Raw genomic sequence first — 19,925 nt, forward strand, 5'->3', positions numbered from 1 at the left:
AAGAGAGCTTCTCCTTTCGAGCGCAAGATTTTTCTGGTATACAAAGTGAGTCGCTTCCCAAATCGGTAAAATCGATTCTAGAGGAAAACAAAGCAATCATCTAAAAATGAAAATTGGGATTTTGGCGTTCTTCAAATTTCTACTTTGTTAAACGTCGACAACCGCTCAACCGCTGTGATCATCTACACCACACAAGATATATCATCCGAAAAATTTAAACCGTTAAAAATTGAATAAATCCAAATGAAACAATTTTTGAAAATTATTCTAGGAGAGTATTCAATGATCAAAAACCTTTCTGTAAGATCGGAAATTGAAAATATAACAGCAGGTGAGCGGTCCAGTCACGACCAGTCTTTCGTTGGAATATATAAGCAGAGAAGACTCGGTCTTAAAGGAGTTCAAAGGTTCAACTCGAGTTTTTAGCGATTCACTGCAGTCTATCATTATCAGTAGATATGCAAAATTCCATGTTGCCTTTGTTCTCTTTGAATTTTTTTGTTAGAATACAATCCACCAAAAATAAATTTCATTTTTATGAATGGTTGTATTAGGTCTTTGTTGCAGCTGAAAGAGATAGTTTGCATAAATGGAATTCCTTTGAAAGATCGATATGAATCATCAACAACAAGCCCAGATGATGAGAAACCGATCCATGGTGCCTCCAAATGCTGCTCAAGTTCCGCCAAATCAAAATATTTCAATTGCTAATATGCCACAGTATTACGATCAAAACCCACCCAATACAAATCAACTTCCGATGACTGCGTCAATGCAAACAAATCTCCAACCTGGTATGGGTCAGTACCAACAGCAGCCTGCAAATGTTAGCAATGTTCCACAAAGCCAATCATATTTAGGTGGTCAGTCCCAGCATCAGCAACAGTCTACTAATGTTCAAGGCCACCCTAATTCCTCGTCAAGTCTTGGTTCAAGTCAGAATACCACGTCTTCAAGTGGCAGTGATTCGAACGCAGCTAAAGCAACCGACGTTGTTAATAGATTGAAAGTTTTATCTGATCGACATTTGAAAGATTCCTTGAGCAAGTTGATGACGTGTTGTGTGATGGCTGTGAATAACCAAGGAGGGAGAGATAATGGTGCTACTGACGTCAGTTCTAGCACCAGTGGAAGTGTAGTGACTTCGTCCTCGGGTGGTGAAAAGGACCCCGCGAACGAATACAGCAACGTCGCTTTGGGCCAAGCTGCCGAAGAATGCATGGTGAGTTTTAGTTTTTCCAGTAGTTAAAGTTTGATAAATATAAGAAGGGTATCAGAGGGAATTATATCAGTATGTATATTGTTGTTATTAAGAAATATTCAGAAAAGATTTATATGGCGGAAACTGAGTGGATGAATCCCTGGCAATTTAAGGTTTCTTTATTAGTAGCCCGAAAGCGATAGCGAAGCAATTGTTGCTCTTACCGTAAATTTTTTTTTCAAATGCAAAGAATTTGAATTGTTTTGGGGAGCTGTCTTTTGAATCGAAGAGTATGCTTTCTACGGGTTTTTTTTTCAAACCGTAAGTACTACATTCAAGTGGCGTTTTGACCTTAAAAGCGAAAGTGAGTAAATTTATAGTGTGAACTAACATCTTCTGAGCTCGATAACTGTGATATCCTTGGATATCAAGAAGTCCTAAAAAGGATTGTTTTGATGATCATAGAGTTAATAAAGATTTGGTTGTTTTAAGTTACATTTCTTAACCGGTACATTTAAATTATACAAGTATATTTGTTGTTAAATTTACTATGCTGTAAACTATTGCACTCAATGCCCATATATGCTTTGTTGAATCCGGATAAATGTTTAATGAATATACATAACAAAGGTAACCTACTGAAAGCTATTATTTTATGAGAGAAAAAAGAATAAAGTCTTGAGAACAGTTGGTTGTTTTAACAGAAGAAAACCGTGATCCACCACTCCGAAGAGCCTTAGGAGCTCAGGCTGAAAGTTAAAACAAGATTATTAGATGGTGACAGAAGGGAAACGGTTGATCTTACCTTCCATTGAAACTTTAAACTTCTGATCTTTTATTTGTCTTTATTTCGGCCAAAGTCAAATTGTCATCATCGCTTTCATCAGAGAGCTAAAAATCCATTTAAACTATTAACAAGCCATGCAAAACATGCAAATGAAATTTGCACTTCAGTCGTGTTAACTTTAGAAAATTAATTGTGAAAAATTTCGAAATAAAACTTGTTAGATAACTTGCAATTCGTATCATTGGTTAATGTGAAAAATCCTTATTGAGAATTATTAAGAACGACTTCATTGAACGACTTAACAAAAAACACGGATCATCAGGAGACGACAGTTGGAGGAAGGTGCAGAACCAGAAGTCTCAACACAGAATAACAACGGGATTTGGGCAGAACGGAAGAGAACAATAGGGTGAAAACTCCGAAGAGCTGAGAACTACAGAGAACAGTCAGACTTCAAAAACTAGTAAGTTTACAAATGCAGTAAAACCAATTATCTCAGTGTAGTTTATACATGTCATCACGTGCTTTCACTTTCACTCTATCCTTCGCTAATCAGTTTGCTATCAGTGCTAACCCAGTCATCTTTTGAAACAATTAGAAAGGTTTTTCATAAGCTTATACAAAGAAAATACCTTCTCTCTCCTCCTTATTAGGGAAATGGTTAAACAAAATCTAATTTAACAAACATGGCTCAAACGCATGGCTCAACCATATATCTCTCAGCTCATTCCCGGGCCTCGAAAGTGAAAATTGGCGCGAGTTTGAAGCTTTATTGCGCAGTCTCATAGCAGTAACAGCAGTCCCTAATGATCAACAAGCAAATTTCTTGCTATTTCACTTAAAAGACGGAGCTCTTAGATTTTTTCTAACACTAGCTGAAGCGACTCAAAACAACTTAGAAAATGCACTCACAGCACTACGAAATCAGTATTGTGACCCAAATTTAAGAGAAGTTCATGCAATAAAGTTACAGAACTTTAAGTTTAATCCCGGAAAAACAACGCAAGAGGATCTTCTAGTACAGATTCAAACATGCGCACAGCAGGCTTACCCAGATCCTAATTTGCCAGTTGTAGCGTCAGCTGCAAATGACGCTGATAGGCCTAGGTTTGACAGAGAAACCGCTGTAAATGCGGAAAGGTTAGCAAGCGCAATCAGAAATAGAGAAAATCAAATTAAAAGAGCATTTATAAGAGCAATGCCAAATTGGCTACGCCTAAAACTTTTTGAACTTCCCGATAAATGCGACACCGCAAGAAGCATGTAACGCAGCTCGGAAAAATTTAGTTTTGAAGGACCTTTGTCCCACAGATGAATGGTCACCAGGATCAGTTAGTGAAATTCAACAAGGAGTTTTTGAGAATTTAGTAAATGCGCTCACAAAAATGGGCCAAGCACAAGATTAACTAGAGACTAAAATTTCGGAACTTACACGTAAATTTGATAATAGTCAAACCCGACAAGAAGGAAACTCGCAGAAAAACATTACTCAAAACACAAGGTGGCGGAAATATATTTAAACCACGAAATTAGAATAACTCAGGTCAGCGTTCGTTTAGACCAAATAACAATCAATGGCGCTACCAAAATTATCAACGAAATAGAAATAGACCAAAATTTCCAAGAAATAGGAACCTACAATGGCAATTACCATTCCAAACATCTCCCCAGCAATTCTATCAGAACTAATTTCCAGCACCAAATCAATATAATCAACAAACAAGTCAGAGCCAATTTTCTGAGCAAAACCCCCAGGTTTCCCAAACATTCCAGACAACAGATCAGAGTTTCCACTACCCATATGTGCAATCGGCACCAAAAATATGCTTCAAATGTGGATATCCCAACCACTTAGCAAAAGACTGTCAAACTTCAAGTAACCAAAATGCTAATCAGTACAAATCTGAAACGTTACCGTTTCCGATGCAAAAAAACTAACTAAGCCACAGCTAAATTAGTCCAATAAAAAACAAAAAAATATAAAAAAAAACTCAAAAAAATTAATTATAATCATCGTGTAGAGTCATCATCTATAAATGCTGTTATAACATTAGAAGAAGAACTCTCCTATGTTCAAATTAATTTCTTGAAAAATTTTAAGCGTTGAGCACTAGTTGACACAGGAGCAACAACAAGTGCACTGTCGGAGTCAGTTTATTGGAGCTACAGAAAAATAGCGTAATAAATTAAAGTTCTTATTGTGAACCAAAATTCAGTCAAGTTAAAACAGCATCAGGCCAAGTAATAAACATTGATAAACAAGTATCAGTCGATTTGCACATCGGAGACTATAAGTTCACAGAAGATTTCTCAGTGCTACCTGAAATGAATAACATAATTATTGGAAATTCATTTTTCATAAAAAATATCCAAATTTGTCCTAGATACAAAATACTCAAGTTTGAAGACATATCTGTTCATTTGAATGAAATCAAACCTTTAACAGGCAGACGTAGAATATTGAAACCTTGTAAGTTCAATTTAACTGCTGCAAGAAAAATAATTATTGAAGCAGTCCCGGAGAGTCTTAGAATGCAAGTTTGAGGACTCACAGCCTGAAATCAAACATTATAGTGGAGTCGTTACGCCTCAAAAACAGTTTGAAACAGAAGCAGAGTTATTGGTTAGCTCAGCAATAGTAACAACAACTGAGACAAACACAGTTTTTGTCTCAGTTATAGATTTCAACACTCACCCAATTACAATAAAAATAAACACGCCAGTAGCACAATTTAAAGTTTTAAACTTCCAGGAGTTACAAAAACTTCAGCATGTTAGTTCAGATACTATACAGTTAGCAAAACTGATAGATGAATCAAACTACTTAGCAGAAATTAACAAGTTAATAGAAATACCAAAAGTGCAACAAATCGAAAAACCAGCACCAGAATACGAGAAATTTTGGTTTCCAACACCGGAAAACTGTCCAGACATAACCTGTCTATCAAATTGGCAAAAACAGGTATATGATAAAATAAGTGAGTACAGAGAAAGAGAAAAAATTAACCCAATACAAAATCAGAGTGATAGGAATGAGTTTTTACAACAATTTTCTTGGCAAGACTCAATCTTATCAGAAACAGAGCGTAAACAAGTTGAACAACTCCTAGTAGAAAATTTTGACGTATTTGCTAAACACAGATTTGATGTTGGCTACAACTCTGAACTTCAAATAAAATTGACACCATCATTACTTGTGTTTTTACAAAGCCTTCACACTCCAGTTCATCTTAGAGATGAACTTCTGACTGAAATAGCTTCAATGCACTCTTTCGGACTAATAACAACCTTGTCAAACTGAAAGTACGGAAGTCCCATTTTTGCCCAACTTAAAGAATCAGGTAAACTCAGCATTCTCATTGGTCTCCGTAGAATAAACCATTTACTACGAAACGACTACCTAAATTCAAAGTTTCCAATTTCATATGCAAGACGCAGTGAACCAGTTTGCTGGAAAAAAGCTATTCTGTAAGCTTGATTGCTCTCAAGCTTACCACTGTTTACAGATGGCCGATGATGTTTCTGTACAACTACTATCATTTAACTTCGCATCTCGAATTTACGTCGAAAGTAAGAAAATAGATAAATTTCTTTCAAAAATGAAAATGCCACAGACCGTAAAGCAGGTAAAGAGATTGATTGGAGTTGTCCAGTTCTTTCCTAGTCATATACCTCAGCTAAATGAAATCTTGATACCTTTTTACAAACTTCTCCAAAAGTCAGCATTTTTTTCAACAAGTGATCGTCATCAAGAAGCTTTAGAACAGATACGTAATGCCTTGAGGAAAGCAACAACTGTTTTACTCAGATTTCCAAAACCAGGTCTCCATGTTATATTATGTGACGCAAGCTACCATGGAGCTGGATACGTACTTTTAGTTGAAGATTATCTGAAAGATGACAAACACAAAGAGCAGAGATTATATGCTCCAGTTTCTTTCGGCTCGAAACTATTTAACAAAGCACAGCTTAAATTGTCAATCTTCTGCAAAGAATTTTTTGCACTATATTTTGCATTGGAAGAATTTTCTCACTATATTTGGGGAGCAGAAAAGCAAGTTTTAGTTTTCTCAGATAATAAAAGCCTAACCCAGTTCTTCAAGGCAAGAACATTTCATCCTTCGCTTTGCGGATACTTGGACAGAGTACTAGCGTACAATATTGCCTTAGCACACATTCCAGGCAAAGCAAACGTTGCAGCAGACTATATTTCACGAATTCAAACAGACCCTGAAAATGCCATTGAATTGGCAATGTAAGAGAGCATTCCAGTACGAGAAGTCAAAATATCGTTATCAGCAAAAACACCAGACGTTGCATTGTCAGCTATTACAGAGTTTGAAAATATGTTTGAAAAATCAGAGGATCAAGTTTTTGACACTGAAATAACCGACAAATTCAAGAAGGAAGGAATTTACGATGCTACGCTTTCACAGTTGAAAAACCAGGGAATCTCAATCAATTCGACGGAGCCTAGAAGTGATATTATGAAAATTCAGTTTAAGCCGGAAATGAATGCATTAGAATTGCAAAACCCACTGGACTCATTTCCAGACATAGAAAAATTGTCTAATCCACTATCATTTGTGGAGGAGCAGCAAAAAGACAAAGATATTGTCAAAGTAATAGGGTGGTTAAGCAGAAATGAAGTGGATAACAGCCGTTATTTGTCATTTGAACTCAGAAAGTATAGGAAGCAGTTTCCACGTCTAATTGTTTGGAATCAAATCCTTTACAGAAATTTTTGACGACACAGGAGAGATTTCAGCCTACCAGTTTTGTGTCCCAAAACACCTGAGGAATGAGATCCTCTATCGACTCCATAATTCAAACTTAGTGGTCACATAGGTATCACCAGGACAGTAGCTGAGTTTATAAACAGATTTTATTTCCCAGGTTTCACAGAATACCTTATTGGCTATATCCGAAACTGTATAACCTGTTGGCAGTTTAAAACAGCGAAAAACGTTACCCTTAGACCGCCACTTCAGCCCCTTCAGAGCAACATTATCCAGGTGATGTAATGCAAATTGGTATCATAGGTCCGTTTGACAGTAATCAAGACAAATTTGCACTAACTGCAGTCGATGTATTTTCTAAGTACATTTTTGCCATTCCAATTTCAAAAGCAGATGCACCAACAGTAGCAAAGTCCTTAGTTTCCATTTTCTTCAGACATAGTTACATGCCGTACATGATGATAGCAGATTTAGGCTCAGTTTTTACTTCTGACCTAATGCATGAATTAGTGAGTCTTCTCGAGATCAAACTAAGACATGCAACCCTTAAACACTATCAGTGGGAGTGGTTGAGCAATCTCACCTTTCCATGAAAAGAATCCTTAGGTTGGATTCAAATCAAACAGGCAGTGACTGGCATAAATGGTTAGACATAGGAGTGTTTATACATAACACATCTTACTCTTCAGCTATAGGGTGCTCACCAACCTTAGTCTTTCATGACCGAGAACCTCATAAACCACTGGTTGTTAGAATTTACATCAAAGCCATTCAAGCAGCCATGCCAAGTTCAGACTTTCTTGATACCTTACAAGATGCAATGACACAACAATTTTCTCGAGTCAAAGAGAAACTTGTGACAATGTATCACATGTATAGAAGTTATTACGATGACAAAGCGGAAGCTAAACCTTTAGATTAATTTTCTTATTGTCCTTTGCTCAATCCGCGCTGAGTAAATCAATCTGATCTTTGTAACAATTTTGTCCAAATTTGGCTCCCGCTATGCAAAGTTGAAAAAGTTCCTACAAACTAACTATCTGATCCGAAAAGTTGGAACGCAATTTACGCAATGTGTTCATGAAGTCAGATTACGATCAATAGTACCACAGACCAGAATAGACGATATTGATACATTAACAACCAAATTTTTTGCAGACCCAAGTTTGAGCAAATTTAGACAGGAACCTGAACTTTTTGACGAAAAAATTGGGAAATTGTTCGAAGAGTACTATGAAGATCGAACAACAAGCAGTAACAAAAACGGTCTTAGCACCCCTTCAGCGCAGGTATATTGGAGTTATCCAATAGGTCATCCAGCACCAGGACTACCAAATGGGCCTGGAACACCACCAAGGGCACCAAGTCCCCCAATTTTTTTTGAACCACCGGAAGTACAACCTGACGACGAACCAGTCCTTTTTGTTGACGATCCAGCCCCTGCTGAACCATTTGAGGATCTATCAGATGCCCATCGTAGTATTGATGAGTCTGAGGAGCTATTAATAACAATACAAGGCCATAACAATGATCAGGATCAAATTGAAAGTCCAAGATCAATAAAATCAAAAATTCACGAGATGCTAACTGGAGCGAGGACCTGATTCACCGGTCAGCACTACGTCAACTCCTTCACCAATGGCTGGCAATCATCGTAGGTCGTCGCGCATACCCAAAATGCCAATACCAATCTACACAGAACCAAATATTTCAAAGGAAAAAAAAGTAACATTCAAGTAGCCTTCAACTTCGAAGTCAAACAGAGGAGATAGATCTCTTAAAACTCAAACGGTAGATGAAGCGCTGAACAAATTTGGTATGCGAGACTACAGCTCTATAGGTGATCTAGCAAAAACTATAGAAAGACGTAGAAAAGAAAGGGAAAAGGAGAAAAGAAACACCCCGTCAACTTTGATACAATCAAGTTCAAGTCAAGATACTTCAAAAAACAAGTCTAAAATATGCAAACCCAGTAGTTCTAGGCAATCGCTGACAAAGGAAGATTATTCTAGCTTTGAGTTGAGCAATATAATTTGTTTGAGAGCGGAAATGAAAGAAATAAACGGCAATATTGTACAAAGTACATTGTCTGATCCTTTTTTTCGAATAATTTGTGGCAAAATCTTGCAAAATTTTGTCCAGCTTGGTAAATATTGACGTACCAACTAACATTAACCTTGCAGGCGGCTCAATACATGTTCATTACAATAGATACTCGGACCGATTCGTTTATAATCCCATCACAAAACAAAAAGTTTCGAAAAATGAGTTGATAGCAAATGTTTACCAATCGCTCATTTTACTAAGAAACCATTTCGTAGAAAATCATTTGACCCAAATTTTTGTACCAAGACTAGGCATTGGTCTCGATGCAGTGCCCTGGCATGTAGTGAAGCAAATTTTTCAGAATATCTTTGGACAAACAGCGCTAAAGGTTGTGATAGTTTTTCCAACAGCGATTATTTGAACTTGAACATCATATCATGTGTCAATAATTACAGGCAAGTTGTAACATTTGGGCAAATAAAATATGAGAAAAACTAACTAAAAAACAAAAACATAACAGAACTGAATTTTTAACCAAACTTTGAAAAGCACACAAGTTACAACTGATAAACAGATGACCCAAAAAAAGCTCGTGAAACCTTCAACAATATGCCAGGGGGACGAGAGGTGAAAATAAAATGCAAAAGTTTAAGTTAAAAACGCAAGAAAAATGGAATAAACGTCAAAAGTGCAGAAAAAACGCAAAAAAACCAGTTCTCTATGAAGGAGTAACAGCAGGGCCACCAAACTTTATCACCATCTGCACCAATTGTTCTTGTGCCTGCCAAGTTTGCTCAATTTTGAACCAATAGTTGAGAAGTGAATGCGTTTTTTTAATTAGGCCGAAAAATGGGAAAACTTGATTCTCAATTTTTTTTCATGGGCTATTTTCCCAACTTATCACACTAGGGTTAAAAAAATTAGCCTGGAGTCCCAACTATAACCATACTGAGAGGAATTGGGGATAAAAAAGTCCTATCTATCATGCATTAGGAGAACTGACCACCAGAAATCGCCAAAAATCAGACTCCAAAAAATGCGATTTTTTCTCAATGAAAAGGTAGCCCTAAAAAACTGAATAATAAATCACCGTCTCTGACTACACTCAAATTAAGTATTCACATCGATACCTAACTGCATGCAAAAAATTTCAACGAAATTCGAATTATTTAGCAAGTTATAGACCTTTCGTGGTCAAAAATTTTTACACATCAAAAATCGTCGTTCTGGCTGAAATTTCATATCTTTATGAGGAGATGAATATGCTTGTTTGGCGTCTGTTATTTAGCTTAGAACTAAATTTTATTGATACAGAAACAATGCCGCATAGTTAGAAGGTCCACAGAAGTGAATTTTTTGAGTTTTGAACATTAATTGAACATTCATTTTTTAACACCTAAAATTAGGCCAAAAATGCACAAATTGCAAGTTATTTAACAAGTTAGAGCCTCAAACGACGGCAGTTCTCTACTATTACCATGCATTTGAGCTGCTACTTTGTGGAAAACCGTTAAAAATGACATTGAGGTGAAATACATGAGACAAAAGTGACAACAAAGTAATAGATTATTGATGAAAAAATTAAATAAATAAAGTAGCTTACAAGTAGAGTAGTTATAACGCCTTGCGAACGCTGTATCTCACGCTGCTTTTGTAATCTTTCTTGAGCTATACCTGGCCAAGCCATTTTTTGATCCTTAGGGCTAATAAAAGTAGATACAGACAAAAGACATGTCCATTGATCGGGCCGAGCAATTGTTAAAACGCAGTGATATTGCCCGAAGGGTAAATAGACTGTATCGCCAGGTAACTGCCACCCTTGAACTGCATAGTCTTTGAAATAATCAAGCTGGTGAATTGAGCTGCTGGGATTTTCGCTGAAACGCTCTAGATTTGCAGCCATTTTACATGGGTTAAGAAAAACCCAGAACCTTTTTCCTGTACCATGCAACGTGATGAAAGCATCACAGGGATCTTCCCAATCACAATGAAAGTTTGTGTACTGAGCTCCGGCACTTAGGATATTGAAACCGATGGACCAAGGACTCAGGGTAAACCCATGCGGCAACTGACAGTTAAGAAAATTGTGTTGAGTAGTCTTTAAGACACAATGATTGTTGTCTTTTGTCCTGAAAAATCCAGTTTTCTTATCATTACATGTAAACTTTGAAAGCACTGTACTGAACTTTTTTGCACCGTAATTTGCTCTCTAAATAGCAAAAATAACTGAATATCAACTCAAACATTGAGGTGTTAAAACAAAGAATTAATGAAGTTTTTATTTAAAAAAAAAGCAAAAAGAAACATCAATATTTTTGTCCTGATATTTCACCAAAGGTTCCCGAATAATGAAAGGTACCTTTCTTGATACCTTACAAGATGCAATGACAACAATTTTCTCGAGTCAAAGAGAAACTTGTCACAATGTATCACATGTATAGAAGTTATTACGATGACAAAGCGGAAGCTAAACCTTTAGATTAATTTTCTTATTGTCTTTTGCTCAATCCGCGCTGAGTAAATCAATCTGATCTTAGTCACAATTTTGTCCAAATTTGGGTCCCGCTATGCAAAGTTGAAAAAGTTCCTACAAACTAACTATCTGATCCGAAAAGTTGGAACGCAATTTACGCAATGTGTTCATGAAGTCAGATTACGATCAATAGTACCACAGACCAGAATAGACGATATTGATACATTAACAACCAAATTTTTTGCAGACCCAAGTTTGAGCAAATTTAGACAGGAACCTGAACTTTTTGACGAAAAAATTGGGAAATTGTTCGAAGAGTACTATGAAGATCGAACAACAAGCAGTAACAAAAACGGTCTTAGCACCCCTTCAGCGCAGGTATATTGGAGTTATCCAATAGGTCATCCAGCACCAGGACTACCAAATGGGCCTGGAACACCACCAAGGGCACCAAGTCCCCCAATTTTTTTTGAACCACCGGAAGTACAACCTGACGACGAACCAGTCCTTTTTGTTGACGATCCAGCCCCTGCTGAACCATTTGAGGATCTATCAGATGCCCATCGTAGTATTGATGAGTCTGAGGAGCTATTAATAACAATACAAGGCCATAACAATGATCAGGATCAAATTGAAAGTCCAAGATCAATAAAATCAAAAATTCACGAGATGCTAACTGGAGCGAGGACCTGATTCACCGGTCAGCACTACGTCAACTCCTTCACCAGTGGCTAGCAATCATCGTAGGTCGTCGCGCATACCCAAAATGCCAATACCAATCTACACAGAACCAAAAATTTCAAAGGAAAAAAAAGTAACATTCAAGTAGCCTTCAACTTCGAAGTCAAACAGAGGAGATAGATCTCTTAAAACTCAAACGGTAGATGAAGCGCTGAACAAATTTGGTATGCGAGACTACAGCTCTATAGGTGATCTAGCAAAAACTATAGAAAGACGTAGAAAAGAAAGGGAAAAGGAGAAAAGAAACACCCCGTCAACTTTGATACAATCAAGTTCAAGTCAAGATACTTCAAAAAACAAGTCTAAAATATGCAAACCCAGTAGTTCTAGGCAATCGCTGACAAAGGAAGATTATTCTAGCTTTGAGTTGAGCAATATAATTTGTTTGAGAGCGGAAATGAAAGAAATAAACGGCAATATTGTACAAAGTACATTGTCTGATCCATTTTTTTCGAATAATTTGTGGCAAAATCTTGCAAAATTTTGTCCCAGCTTGGTAAATATTGACGTACCAACTAACATTAACCTTGCAGGCGGCTCAATACATGTTCATTACAATAGATACTCGGACCGATTCGTTTATAATCCCATCACAAAACAAAAAGTTTCGAAAAATGAGTTGATAGCAAAAGTTTACCAATCGCTCATCTTACTAAGAAACCATTTCGTAGAAAATCATTTGACCCAAATTTTTGTACCAAGACTAGGCATTGGTCTCGATGCAGTGCCCTGGCATGTAGTGAAGCAAATTTTTCAGAATATCTTTGGACAAACAGCGCTAAAGGTTGTGATAGTTTTTCCAACAGCGATTATTTGAACTTGAACATCATATCATGTGTCAATAATTACAGGCAAGTTGTAACATTTGGGCAAATAAAATATGAGAAAAACTAACTAAAAAACAAAAACATAACAGAACTGAATTTTTAACCAAACTTTGAAAAGCACACAAGTTACAACTGATAAACAGATGACCCAAAAAAAGCTCGTGTAACCTTCAACAATATGCCAGGGGGACGAGAGGTGAAAATAAAATGCAAAAGTTTAAGTTAAAAACGCAAGAAAAATGGAATAAACGTCAAAAGTGCAGAAAAAACGCAAAAAAACCAGTTCTCTATGAAGGAGTAACAGCAGGGCCACCAAACTTTATCACCATCTGCACCAATTGTTCTTGTGCCTGCCAAGTTTGCTCAATTTTGAACCAATAGTTGAGAAGTGAATGCGTTTTTTTTAATTAGGCCGAAAAATGGGAAAACTTGATTCTCAATTTTTTTTCATGGGCTATTTTCCCAACTTATCACACTAGGGTTAAAAAAATTGGCCTGGAGTCCCAACTATAACCATACTGAGAGGAATTGGGGATAAAAAAGTCCTATCTATCATGCATTAGGAGAACTGACCACCAGAATTCGCCAAAAATCAGACTCCAAAAAATGCGATTTTTTCTCAATGAAAAGGTAGCCCTAAAAAACTGAATAATAAATCATCGTCTCTGACTACACTCAAATTAAGTTCACATCGATACCTAACTGCATGCAAAAAATTTCAACGAAATTCGAATTATTTAGCAAGTTATAGACCTTTCGTGGTCAAAAATTTTTACACATCAAAAATCGTCGTTCTGGCTGAAATTTCATATCTTTATGAGGAGATGAATATGCTTGTTTGGCGTCTGTTATTTAGCTTAGAACTAAATTTTATTGATACAGAAACAATGCCGCATAGTTAGAAGGTCCACAGAAGTGAATTTTTTGAGTTTTGAACATTAATTGAACATTCATTTTTTAACACCTAAAATTAGGCCAAAAATGCACAAATTGCAAGTTATTTAACAAGTTAGAGCCTCAAACGACGGCAGTTCTCTACTATTACTATGCATTTGAGCTGCTACTTTGTGGAAAACCGTTAAAAATGACATTGAGGTGAAATACATGAGACAAAAGTGACAACAAAGTAATAGATTATTGATGAAAAAAATTAAATAAATAAAGTAGCTTACAAGTAGAGTAGTTATAACGCCTTGCGAACGCTGTATCTCACGCTGCTTTTGTAATCTTTCTTGAGCTATACCTGGCCAAGCCATTTTTTGATCCTTAGGGCTAATAAAAGTAGATACAGACAAAAGACATGTCCATTGATCGGGCCGAGCAATTGTTAAAACGCAGTGATATTGCCCGAAGGGTAAATAGACTGTATTGCCAGGTAACTGCCACCCTTGAACTGCATAGTCTTTGAAATAATCAAGCTGATGAATTGAGCTGCTGGGAGTTTCGCTGAAAGGCTCTAGATTTGCAGCCATTTTACATGGGTTAAGAAAAACCCAGAACCTTTTTCCTGTACCATGCAACGTGATGAAAGCATCACAGGGATCTTCCCAATCACAATGAAAGTTTGTGTACTGAGCTCCGGCACTTAGGATATTGAAATCGATGGACCAAGGACTCAGGGTAAACCCATGCGGCAACTGACAGTTAAGAAAATCGTGTTGAGTAGTCTTTAAGACACAATGATTGTTCTCTTTTGTCCCGAAAAATCCAGTTTTCTTATCATTACACGTGAACTTTGAAAGCACTGTACTGAACTTTTTTGCACCGTAATTTGCTCTCTAAATAGCAAAAATAACTGAATATCAACTCAAACATTGAGGTGTTAAAACAAAGAATTAATGAAGTTTTTATTTAAAAAAAAGGCAAAAAGAAACATCAATATTTTTGTCCTGATATTTCACCAAAGGTTCCCGAATAATGAAAGGTCTTCCACGTAAAACTTGAGAGCCAAGACCTTCATCAACTTGTTGAATTTGCTCAGAGAGCTTAGATAACACAGGGCTAAGATCCATGCAATCTGAAGTCAGCAGTACGGATGAAAAGATAGACTTTATCTAAATAGGCCAAGTGGGTAAACAAAAGTGAGACAAGTTCCACAAATTAATTAGAATAACCACACATTAAACTCAAACTGACGCCTTTTAGAATTCATTGCTTCTGAATTATAATGCACAAAACCAAAACTGTGCGTTAAATAACAACTAGAAAACAACACAAGTAACATTAGTTTTAAGTACTTGCTAGAAATAACTCAAATCCTTAAGTAATTGCCTGTATACAGTGGAGTCATTTGCTGTACTGTGGAGTCATTAAACATCTCCTGTAAGCGCTCTCTGTTTCCTGATTAGATTCATGAACGCAACAAATAGAATGGAGATCGGAATCAAAACAAATGAATTGATCCACGAAAAATCTTAAGTACCCTTCCAGAATTGAAACTTCCGAAGCTGTTCGGGGGCAAATAGAGGGAACTGTTTCACTGAATGATAAAATGCCATCAGGAATTGACCACGCAAAAGTGCCATTGGGGCGGCAAAGCAAACCAAATTGTCCCAAACTTATGTTGAAACACATTTCCGAACTGAAAAACTCCTTTTGAAATTAGCTATGAATATTTGCAAAACAGAGTAAAAGTCATTAACCAAAACATTCACACAAAAGAGACGATAAAAACAAAGAGCACAATCGTGAAGATTTTGCATTACAAAATCAGCTTATAGAATTAAAACAAAAAAGTAAAAGCCTCATCTAACTCAAAAGGGACACATTTAATTCTGATTTCATCTTGCTCATCTGTTCCTCTTCGTCTGTTCACAAATTCAACACCTAAACAGCTACTTTTTTTATGATTTCAACCTAGACTGGATTCTGCGAAAAATTGAGAAAGAGGTGGCAATTGCTAGAACAGAGGTTAGCTACCTGCATAATGAGACACAGCACTTCTTGGAAGCATTGAAAAACACAGTTCCTAATCGCAAAAAACGAGCAGCGCCAGTAGTTCTAGCAGGTTTGGCAGCAATCGGACTTTTTGGAGGAATTGCTTTCGGCTCATCAGGCAGCTGTGGAATTATTGGAGTATTTGGAGGATGTCACGATAAAGCGAAGAAAAATGCAGAAAACATTCAAAAACTGGCCGACTATACAGAACAGATAGCGACCTAGGTCTCATTTGTAAAATCAGAGACAGACGACAAAATCTTTCTCAGTTCGAATGAACTGGCCACTCTGCACAAGATTCAAAATGAACTTATTGAGAACCAGAACAGAAACTGGGAAATAATTCAAAAGCAGTTCGAAGTTTTCGAGAAAAACATTAGATTGCTCCAAGATTATGATCAATTACTTTTTTTCAAATCAGCAGATAAACTTTAATTTTGACACTGCGGCATTGTTACTCAATATGATATACTCGGATGTCAAAAGCTATAGAGCTGCACTTACTGGATATCGCATGAATCTTCTCAATTCAATACCAACACTTACAGAAAAGATTACCGATGTCCTTAGTACCTCGAGATTCCCTAATGAAAATTGAAGACTATGTTGCACGCGAACAGATGAACGCTCGTGACCGACTGACCCTAGCAATTCCCATGGATGATCTCCTGTCTTACTATAATGCAGAACTGTTGACGGATGCACTATCGATTAAGCAAGGGCTACTTTTAACCCTTGCAATCCCGTTGGCTTCTCGTCAAACAGTTTTCACAGTTTTTACCGATAAAATTGTACCAATGCCACAAAAAGGCACTGGAAGCGCAATTAGATGGAAAATAGAAACTCCATACTTAGCCGTATCAGAAGACTCTATGGAAACAGCAGTGCTAAGCGAAGATCAACTAGGGAAATGTTAAGGATCTTCCAACAACAGAATTTGTCATGAGACAATTCCAACGGAGTTGGGACACTCCTCATGCTTAGCCACTCTTTTTCGGAACGAACTTGGATGCTTTAGTAACTTGTCCAACTGAAAATGTTGTTTTGCCTGCTATAGAGGCAGCAGAAAACCTAGGATACGGTATCTAGGTAATCTTGTCAGCGACGGACACATTTACCTTGCGAGAGTCCTCCATGGATAGTTCAAACGCTCTCCAAGTCAGAACCTACCCCGGTTGCCAGATATGTCTTATCACATTGGAATGTGGCAAGCAAATTACAACTCCACACTTGAAAATTAGATCTGACCTAGGAAGCTGTCACAAGATTCCAGCAATTAAAATTCAAGTAGAACTTTCTGACCCTCTCAAGCATTTACTGACTGAAGTGCCAGAAATAGACCAACTCCCATATTTCAACAAAAAAGATCAGGCCAGTCTTACTCTTATGAGACAAGTACAAGAAAAGTTAATAAAAATTCCGTCAATGAGAACAACAGAAAACCTTGCAGAGATAGCCAAGCCCATCGCCATTCAAATGACACATTCGAAACCTGTTTTGAGTAACACCTTTGAGAGCTACATGCCGTTTAAATACGCGCTCCTTATGGGAGTGGTATCATTCCTAGTTTCATTGGTCTTGCACTTACTATGCATGTATCTTTATCACAGATTTAGTTCTGTACGTCGTTTAGTCCCGAACTTTATGAAGGTCGGTAAACAAAAGGTTCCAGTCAAACCAATGGTCGTAGTTGACAAAATCACTTTCGAAAAATAGCAGGAGAGAGATAAGTGGGAAAAGCGTGCACATGTTGTCATGAAAAAGTCCAAATCGGATAACAGCCTTAGAGCCCCTGACACCGAAAGGGAGGAAGAGCTTATGGAGCGGAGAAAAAGTCTATGCTCGGTATATACAAAAAGTGATTCCATAAACGACTTCGAAGAAGTCAATGTGAAAATTATTCATTTATAAAATGTCTATCCTTCTATATTTGAAACTTTCTGTAAATCATTCATTATTATTTCAAAAAGTTTTGACTCAATTAAGCTGTGGTAAATTGGTGCAATGATCTGTAGCCGTATATTCTTATTTTGAAAAAAAATATGCTAAAAGAAAAAAAAGAGGGAGCTAGTATGATATCCTTTGATATCGAGTAGTCCTAAAAAGGATTGTTTTGATGATCATAGAGTTAATAAACATTTGGTTGTTTTAAGTTACATTTCTTAACCGGTACATTTAAATTATACAAGTATATTTGTTGTTAAATTTACTATGCTGTAAACTATTGTACTCAATGCCCATATATGCTTCTGTTGAATCCGGATAAATATTTAATGAATATACATAACAAAGGTAACCTACTGAAAGCTATTATTTTATGAGAGAAACAAGAATAAAGTCGTGAGAACAGTTGCTTGTTTTAACAGAAGAAAACCGTGATCCACCACTCCGAAGAGCCTTAAGAGCTCAGGCTGAAAGTTAAAACAAGATTTTTAGTATAACTGTTTTGTTCATTGTACTTGTTGAGTAAATGAGTTTTTGACTTCGAATAGTTCCTCCAAAAGAAGGTGCATTTAGCTAACCGTTTTAGCCGTTTTTCGTCGAGTTAGCTTTTTTAAAGGTTGTTTTGGAACAAATATTTGATCCAGGCTGAAGATATGGAAATGTTCTCTGCAGTTCATTTTACGGAGACTAGTAATACGTTCCAAGAGAAAAAATGGCTAAATTTGTTTTTTTTTCAATAAGTGACCTTTTTCTTTAATCAGTATGGCAAGGACATTTTATTAAATTTACCATTGCTCTCCTGAGTTTTTGTTTTTACATGAGGTACTTTTCTTTTTTAAAAAATAAATTTATACATATTTTTCTTAATGTTTTTGGTTCAACTAGAATAAACATTTGCATGCACTGCCAAGTTTCGAATTTTTCAAACATTATTCTGACATTTTTGGCATTTGATCTTAACTATGTACACATTGTCTTATTGAGTCAAAATATTGAACTCACATTGGTTTAATGGATGAGAAAAGCCGTGGCTGAATGAAGAGTTTTACTTTTTTCTATTTTGTTTTCTTATTGTTTTTCAAATTGTTTAAGGGCTTACTATTTTGTTTGCAAATTTTCGTAATCTATTCTTAACATTTTTGGATGCTGTTTGTTTCTTTCAAATAATATCTGTTTAGCATAGTGACCATAATGTTGAGTCTTAATTGCTCTGCATTATCAGCATTTAACAATTTCTTCAATTTGCATTCCTTTTTGTTGAAATTTTCAGTAATGTAGTGCAATATAATGTAATGTCGTCCTTAGAATGCGATGGGATTAGCATTTCATTTTGAGAGTTTTTTTTCCCGAAACATTGTTTGGGAATGGTTCTGGTTATGATTTTGGCTTTCAATTTCAATCCTTTTTTTATTTTGCATTCCGTATTCATTTTTGAATTAATTGAAGTAAGAAGTCACCGATACTGGAAATCGAAATATTGGTCAAGCTCTTTCAACAGTTTGAGTTCTAGAAATTGATGAATTTTGCTTACAAATCCTTTCAAATACAACTCTTAAATTTGCTTGTAATGAATCGTTGCTCAAATTGATAATCCCTTTAGGCCTTGCTGGACCAAATTGAAATGAACCTGCAATTATCTATCGACTGGACAAATCAGCTTAAAATCATGGACAAATTCTGCTCACCTCAAATGAGTCAATTATCTCCTCAGGATCAACAATACAGAAATATTACTACCGAAGATTTCCTCAGTGGCTACGCTGTCCATAAAGAGTACTCCGACAAAATGACGGCAACTATTGATGATTTTTTCAAGCAACTTTCTTCTATATCATCTAATGAGCATTTGTCATCGACTGATGGAATGGGAACTACTGATAGTCATGATTCAAACAATGTCAACAGTTTTGCGTGTTCGGCTCTGCTTTGAAAACGTAATGAACTGTTTTTGTCTTTCTATTTTGTTTAGATTTGTTTTGATTCCAAATTTGAACTGATGTTTAGATTTTTTTTTCAATCAGAGCGAAAGATAAATTGTTAATGTAGGCCTTTTTATGCGTGCTTATTCCGCTGACCGATATCCTTCTTCGATTAAATTTTTTGTGATAATTTTTAATAATGAATTTCGTTTTTTAGTTCGATATCTGATCGTTTTTACTGGTTCTAACCCATTGAGAGCAGTTCCTCTAACAATAGCCACTCATACCAAGGAAGCGGAAGAGCTCCTGCA

The 19,925-nt window shown here is 36.4% G+C and overlaps 1 protein-coding gene across 3 annotated transcripts; it reads left to right on the plus strand.

Moving 5' to 3' along the window:
• Positions 1-428: 428 nt before the first annotated feature.
• LOC142343983 (uncharacterized) lies at positions 429-19,698 on the plus strand. Of its 3 annotated transcripts, none has more exons than XM_075395405.1 (3): positions 429-800; positions 861-1,222; positions 19,296-19,698. In XM_075395405.1, the coding sequence occupies exons 1-3, from the start codon at positions 614-616 to the stop codon at positions 19,623-19,625; spliced, it is 879 nt and encodes a 292-aa protein (XP_075251520.1). In that variant the 5' UTR covers positions 429-613; the 3' UTR covers positions 19,626-19,698. The 3 variants fall into 3 exon arrangements, with proteins under 3 accessions (XP_075251520.1, XP_075251522.1, XP_075251519.1); XM_075395407.1 differs by having other exon boundaries at positions 430-794; XM_075395404.1 differs by having other exon boundaries at positions 433-1,222.
• The last annotated feature ends 227 nt before the right edge of the window (positions 19,699-19,925 follow it).

Source organism: Convolutriloba macropyga, chromosome 8, assembly GCF_964194025.1.
Source record: "Convolutriloba macropyga chromosome 8, txConMacr16.3, whole genome shotgun sequence".
Taxonomy (NCBI): domain Eukaryota; kingdom Metazoa; phylum Xenacoelomorpha; order Acoela; family Convolutidae; genus Convolutriloba; species Convolutriloba macropyga.

Bases quoted from the DNA above. Each gene is read 5' to 3' on its own strand.
- LOC142343983 (XM_075395404.1), top strand. From the start codon at position 614: ATGAATCATCAACAACAAGCCCAGATGATGAGAAACCGATCCATGGTG. The intron at 1,223-19,295 runs GTGAGTTTTAGT...TAATCCCTTTAG, and splicing joins AAGCTGCCGAAGAATGCATG to GCCTTGCTGGACCAAATTGA.